At 37.8% G+C, this 7,502-nt stretch overlaps 1 protein-coding gene across 1 annotated transcript; it reads left to right on the top strand.

Annotated features, from left to right (window-relative positions):
• Positions 1–1,416: 1,416 nt before the first annotated feature.
• On the top strand, positions 1,417–3,659 carry LOC143535451 (vacuolar-processing enzyme-like). The gene is made up of 10 exons (XM_077029700.1): positions 1,417–1,624; positions 1,735–1,899; positions 2,004–2,160; positions 2,251–2,336; positions 2,415–2,538; positions 2,617–2,674; positions 2,774–2,822; positions 2,917–3,111; positions 3,184–3,375; positions 3,475–3,659. Exons 1-10 carry the CDS (start codon positions 1,439–1,441, stop codon positions 3,655–3,657), a joined length of 1,395 nt encoding a protein of 464 aa, XP_076885815.1. The 5' UTR covers positions 1,417–1,438; the 3' UTR covers positions 3,658–3,659.
• The last annotated feature ends 3,843 nt before the right edge of the window (positions 3,660–7,502 follow it).

Below are 7,502 nucleotides of genomic sequence, written 5' to 3' on the forward strand. Positions count from 1 at the left end.
TTCACATCAACTTCCACGAGTTCAAGTAAGTAATAGATGTTATGTTATAATGAGTTGTATTCACGTTCAGATAGCGTTTGATATAAAGGAATGAGAGATGGAATGAAATGGTTCATTCCAAATGAATGGAAAAAACCATGTTTGGTTGTCATATGGTAATAAAATGAAACATTTCATAAGGAATGAAATTCCTTTCAAATATAGGATTTTCATTCTTAAGGTATAGGTGTTTTTTTTCATTCCTTCAAGAAATGAAATCAATAACTATAACAATAATAATAATCATAATATATTATGATTATTATGATTTATTTTTATATTATAATAATTATTATTACATTATCAAGGTTATTTATATTATTATTAATTTTATTATATTATCATTATTTTTGTATATTATAATATAACAATTATTATATTAGACTTATTATCGTATTAACAATATTAGCATTATTATTTGGTGACTCAATGCTTCGTAACACGCATGTGTGATCCAACATTTTTATAATTGTTTTTATCCGTTTAATGGTCTCGTTAAAACGCGCATGTCTTAAAAATGAGTTAATATGAATATTCATATTATTAATACTTATATTAATATTTATTATTATATATTATTACTACTAATAGTAATAATAATATTAATAGTAGTAGTAGCAGTAATAATAATAATAATAATAATAATAATAATTAAAGGATGATCATTCCATTACTACATGGTAACCAAATACGACAATGAATGGTAATGATTTATTCCATTCCTTTGTCCATTCATTCCCTCATCCATTCCATTACGACATACCAAACAGACCCAATGTTTTATGACACGTCATTACAACAAACTTACCCTGATATGTCGACCCTGTTAGCGACGACACATTGTATAAAATAGGGTTGACAACTTATACACCATCATGAATAGATGGCATTTCATCGCAAAAGGCATTGTCGCTAGAGAACCTTGACGCTAAAAGGGGAATTGTCGTCGCAACGTAGGCCATCGCTATAAGTAAGCATTTGCAACTGCATGTCGCTAAAGGTCGACTCATGGTTGTCGCTTTAGGCATGATGACATGTTGTCGCTAAAAGTTCGACCAGGTAAACCATGTTTTAAGATGGGTTAATTTATACCTTTACTTGGGTGTTAAAAGGTTCATTGCAACTTCATTAAAAGAAGTTTCTCTGGTAATGACTAATGAATCACAAAAACAAAATATGGACATTGATATCTTCGTACCAAATGAATTAATTAACAAAGTTTTTGTAAGCTTATTATTGTCGTAACCAATGTTCCTTGACCGTACAATATTTTTTCTGTAATATTCTTAGACAGCTAGAGTACGCGTTTCTTGATCGGGAAAACCTAAGCAAGCCTTACAGTATATATGTCGACACAAATCCATTTAACCTCATCGACTCATCAATCTTCTTGTTCAATATGACGAACGGGAGCATAGTTTTCCAACTCAAATTATTATTACTAATCTTCTTTGTGGTACAATACTCTAAAGCTACCCGGTCAAGCTTGTTCCACCCATTCAGTTCTACTAATGACCAAGGAAATAGTACTACGTGGGCGGTTCTTGTTGCTGGTTCAAACGGGTTCGACAATTATCGTCATCAGGTGAGTACTTTGGGAAAATGATTAAAAATATTTAAAATATCCATTTGACCAGTCAAATAAACAAAATATCCATTTGACCAGCTTTCTTATGTGTTATTATATCATTTCAGGCAGATGTTTGTCACGCGTACCAAATACTAAAGCGTGGAGGGTTGAAGGATGAAAACATTATTGTGTTCATGTATGATGATATTGCCAATGATACATACAATCCTAGGCCGGGTGTCATAATCAACAAACCCAACGGCTCAGATGTCTACGCGGGTGTGCCAAAGGTAAGCTATGTTATTTCATTTTATAAAAATTCTGTCACAAATATATTATTATCGGCTGTTAAAGGAAAAAACGGTGCGTAAAAGTTTTCCTTAACTCATGTTAGGATTATACCGGTGAAAGTGTGACCGCGGACAATTTCTACGCTGTGCTTCTTGGCAATGAAACAGGGGTTCAGGGTGGAAGTGGAAAAGTTGTAGCAAGCAAACCGGATGATAAGATATTCGTCTATTTCACTGATCACGGCGGCCCTGGACTTCTTTGTAATTAATCACATTTTCTAATTTGTTTCTCTAACTAATATGAAAATGTCTCTTCTTTGTTTACAAAAATTGTTGTGTTACTTACCAAAGGTATGCCTACCGGTCCTTTCATTTACGCAAATGATTTTATCAAAGTTTTGGAGACAAAGCATGCAATGGGAACCTATGATGAGATGGTAAAATACATTTTGTTCTCGATTTAATAGCGATCATTGATCTAGACAAAGAACTAACAATTTGAATGTTAAATGTAGGTTTTATATGTTGAAGCATGTGAAAGTGGAAGTATTTTCCAAGGTCTGTTGGCTGCAGATTTGAGCATCTATGTGACAACAGCATCTAATGCAAATGAGAGCAGTTGGGCTGCATATTGTGACGGTATGTAATCGATTAAGTGCTCGCTGCATGTTTGAATTATCCTCAAGATATTGTCCTGATACAAACCCTCTCCTCCAGATCCAGAGTTTGACACTTGCTTAGGTGATTTATATAGTATTTCATGGATGGAAGACAGGTACCCATTTTTAACTTTTAAAAACCAACTATAAACACTAGCTACAAATATTATATAAATTGCTGATTTGTTATGTTATTTTTTACTTTTGGCTCTTAGCGACTCGAAAGATTTAAGGGTTGAAACTTTGAAACAACAATACTTAGCGGTTGGTATTCGGCTTTTCTTTTCAATTTCTTTATTTAAATTTTATGATTGAGCAAGCATTAATTTGAAACAAAGTTATGCAAAATAATATGTAGGTGAAGATAAGGACTTACAATAACCATTCTTCTTATGGATCTCATGTGATGCAATATGGTACTCTAGGAATAAGCGATGAGACTGTTTCGGTTTATCAAGGCTCTGCCCCAGGGAAATACTCCGCAAGCCCATCTTCCGACCCCATGGATGTTATTAGCCAAAGAGATGCAGATCTTTATTCAATGTGGCAAAGGGTATGCATGCTTGAAAAAAGATGATTGACGCCTTTCTAGCAGCGGACTGATTTCATTACATATTGTATGCAGCACAAGAAATTAGCAGAAGGATCACAACAAAAGGAAGAGCTATACAAGAAAATCAAGGAAATAACTGCGCATAGGGCACATTTGGATAGCAGTGTCGATATGATCAAAAGTTATTTATTAGGTGACGGGCAAGGATCAGTGAGAGATGAAGGATCGGCCCTTGTGGACGATTGGGGATGTCTCAAATCTATGGTACGAAAATACAAAAAAAAAATCTATTTTATCACAAAATTTAATTTGCTGATGTTGCCTGTTAAGTGTTAACTTACTGAACGTTTTGACTGATTTAAGGTTCGGACATATGAGAAATACTGTGGATCATTGACTCAGTATGGCGTGAAACATACACGAACATTTGCTGATTTATGTAACAATGGATTTACTGATGTAGACATGGATAAAGCCACAAAGCACATATGTATCTCGTACAAAATGGGGCGATGGAATCCTGCTCTTGTCGGTTACAGTGCTTGATCGATGCACGATGTAACCACTAGTTGATCTAAAGGACAAATAACTGTTTTTTTTTCTTGTTATAGTATTATTGTTAATAACGGTTACACAAGTTGAAACCGAAGATCATATCGAACGTTCCTGTAAGTGTTGTAGTAAAAATAAATGCATGAAGAAGATATTCTAACCAACCTTCATTTATATTAATCAATTACACTGTCTTTTACAATATCTCTTTTTGATTAATGGATGTTAGTAGTTGACCATGTACATTCGTCGTGGATACGATACTGTTACAAGTAATGTCTAATATAAAGTAGAAAATGTAAGAAAACTCTTTATTTTAATTGGAGTTGACCATGTACATTCTGTTAAACGAGGCGATATTTTAGGGTGGTACGGTTCGATCTCATGGGGAGGCTGGAGGAGATCATGATAACAATTAAAATCAGTTTTTAATTATTTGGTTTATCCGGTTAAGTGTGTCCTTATCGATTTAGGATTCATTGTTTTATTATAAGCCTATTAAAGTGTCCAAGTTTGTTTAGGAGTCATATTGTACGTGGTAATACTATATAAACCCTGGTAGTCTTCTTTTATTTGTAATTCGTTTTCCATTCCAGTTTATTAAGAAAAGAGTCGTTCAAAACCAAACGGGCCAACCTTCTGTTCTTTATTCTGTTTATTTGTTCTGCTGATACAAGATCAGTTCTCACCACCTGCTGCTTAAGTTTAACAAGTGGCATCAGAGCCGGGTCACCGAACGTCCGTACGTTAATCGAGTTTAGCCGATCTAAGTCCAGCCAAGAGATTAGTCTCACGGACGATTGCCTTTGGCGATTATCCAGGTCTGTAGATCGAAAGCTAATAGGTGAAGAAAAGAAGCCGATGAAGAAGGAAACGATGGCCGATACGTCGTTTGTTGCCGGAATCAAGCGTTTGAACCAAACTAATTACCGGACTTGGTCGACATGTGTTATGTCATAACTTCAAGGTCAGGACCTTTGGGAGGTTACCAACGGAACCGATACGCAACTACCAAGAAACGACACCGGAGGTGCTGTCGGGAAGTGGCGGGTAAAGGTTGGGAAAGCAATGTTCCTGTTGAAAACAACAGTCGAAGAGGAGATGTTAGATCACTTTCAAGAAGCCGAAACACCGAAGCATGCATGGGATATTGAACGACTATTCACGAAGAAAAACGACACCCGATTACAACTTCTTGAAAACGAGTTGCTTTCGGTCACTCAGAAAGATATGCCGATTCCAAAGTACTTCCATAAAGTGAAATCGCTTTGTCGCGAGATTGTCGATTTAGATCAGCAATCAAGGATCGGAGACGCGAGGATGAAACGGATTATTATTCACGGATTGAGGTCGGAATTTCAGTCGTTTGTCGCTGCTGTTCAGGGTTGGGCGACCTAACCGTCACTCTCGGAATTTGAAAATTTGTTATCCGGGAAGGAATCCTTAGCTAAACAGTTGGCCGGTGTGTCGGTCTCCGCTGTACCGAAACAAGAAAACGAAGCACTGTTTGCGGGTAAAGGAAAAGAAAAGTTCAAACCCAACAATTACAACAAAAAGAAGCCATGGGATCGATCGAACAAAGGAAATAAACCCGAGGAACAAAACCAACAGGAAGGTGGTGATGAACGAAAGAATTGGAACCGTAATAAACAAGGTAAACGTCCGTCGTTTAAAACTTTTAAGTGTTATAATTGTGGCATGCGAGGACACATCGCAAAGTATTATATAACGAGTGCAACTAAAGAAGGAAACGCCGCGACAACGCAAAATCGAATTGAAGAGCCTTGGGATGCCGAGGCCCATTATGCCGGAATTGAAGAAGTTCATGCTTTAACGGCTACGGTAAAACCCTCTTTAAATTTGTTAAATGATTGGATTGTAGACTCGGGTTGTTCGAATCACCTAACGGGTCAAAAGGAGCGGTTAAAGAACCCGGTTAAGTACGAGGGTAATCAGGTGGTAGTTATAGCCGATGACTCGCGACACGACATAGCTCATATGGGTGAGGTTGATATCTCATCAGATTCTGAGGAAGGTGGTTTGGTTCTTAAAAACGTGTTTCATGTTCCTGGCATGAACAAGAACATGTTGTCGGTTCCTCAAATCACCGACACCGGACGATATGTTCTGTTCAGGTCAACCGAGGTGAGTATTTTCGATAAGTTCGAAACTAAATCCATACCGGTGATTCAAGGGAGAAAGAAAGACTCGGTTTATGTATTGTCTACCGGGAATTCGTATGTGAATAAGGTGAAAAGGAATTTAAATGCAGATTTGTGGCACCAACGTTTAAGCAACGTCGGGTACGATAAACTTCAATTAATCGTGAAAAAGAAGTTGGTGGCGGGAATACCCTAACTCGAAGTAAAAACGGATGTAGTGTGTGGCGGTTGTCAGTTTGGAAAGGCTCATAAGCAACCGTTTGAGAACTCTAGTTATCGAGCTAAAGCCCCTCTTGAACTCGTTCATACCGATGTGTTCGGTTCGGTAAAGCAACCAACGGTCAAAGGTATGATTTTTATGATATCATTTATTGACGATTATTCGAAATATTTGTGGGTATATTTCATGAAGGAGAAAGCCAAGGCGTTTGAACGTTTCAAAGAATTTAAGTTGGAAGCTGAACGAGACTTAAAACGAAGCATCGAGTGCCTTCGTTCCGATAACGGAGGCGAGTATACATCCCGTGAATTTTCTTTGTTTCTTAAAGAAAATAGAATTAAACGCCAACTAACGTGTTCTAATACTCCCGAGCAAAACGGGGTTTCGGAGAGAAATAACCGGACCCTAACCGACATGATCGGAAGCATGATGCACAACAAGAATGTACCGGGGAGATTTTAGGCGTAGGCGATGAGTACCGCTGCGTTTATAAGTAACCGATTGCCACAACAAGGAATGGACTACGAGTCGTCATACGAGAAGATGTTCAAAATCCGACCGAATGTTAGTTATTTTCGAGTCTTTGGATGCATTTGTTATGTGTTCATCCCGGGGCATCTTAGACACAAGTTGGAGAAAAAGGCAACGAGATGTATTTTTGTTGGTTACGATAACGAAAAGAAAGGGTGGCGATGTTGTGAGCCGAGTACCGAGCGAATTTACGTGTCTCGGGACGTAATATTTGATGAAAACTCAACATGGTGGTCACCAAGTAAAGAAGTCTAGCTTGACACACATGACCTACAAAAAGAGTATGATGAGTATGTTACGGTTCAGGTTGGTGACAACGACCTAGAAGAACAATCTGAACAAACAATTAACACCGAACCTGAATTTTCAGAAACACGAAACAGGTCACGTTCTGATCCATGGCGAACCGGGTCGTTAGTTAGTCAAACGAACAGTCAAACCAGCACCTCAACCGAACCAGTTAATACCGAAGGTGATGTACCAACTGTCCGAAGGTCTGATCGGGTCAGTAAACTGAACCCAAAATATGCAAATGTCGCCTTACTTGTTAGTCAAGAAACCAAACCCGAGACGGTAGAACAAGCTATACGAGATCCTAAGTGGATGGAAGCAATGAAGCAAGAGTTAGATGCTTTAGCCAGTAACGAGACCTGGCATCTTGTTCCGAAGCCGGGTGATGTAAATCCGATTTCGTGTAAGTGGGTTTTTAAAATTAAAAGGCGGGCCGACGGGTCGATAGAAAGATATAAAGCTCGATTAGTGGCATGGGGTTTTTCACAGGAGTACGAGATCGATTATGAAGATACGTTTAGTCCAGTAGCTAAGCTCGTTTCGGTTCGAGTAATTTTAGCTATCGCCGCGTGCAAAGGTTGGGATTTATGGCAAATGGATGTGAGTAATGCATTTTTATATGGCGATTTGGATCA

The sequence above is a fragment of the Bidens hawaiensis genome, unplaced genomic scaffold, assembly GCF_021521415.1.
Source record: "Bidens hawaiensis isolate Kalapana, Puna unplaced genomic scaffold, B.hawaiensis_p1.1 tig00010472_1, whole genome shotgun sequence".
Taxonomy (NCBI): domain Eukaryota; kingdom Viridiplantae; phylum Streptophyta; class Magnoliopsida; order Asterales; family Asteraceae; genus Bidens; species Bidens hawaiensis.

Coding starts and splice junctions, on each gene's coding strand:
- LOC143535451 (XM_077029700.1), top strand. CDS start 1,439: ATGACGAACGGGAGCATAGTTTTCCAACTCAAATTATTATTACTAATC. Junction 2,675..2,773: donor ATTTCATGGATGGAAGACAG/GTACCCATTTTT, acceptor TTTGGCTCTTAG/CGACTCGAAAGATTTAAGGG. Junction 2,823..2,916: donor TGAAACAACAATACTTAGCG/GTTGGTATTCGG, acceptor AATAATATGTAG/GTGAAGATAAGGACTTACAA.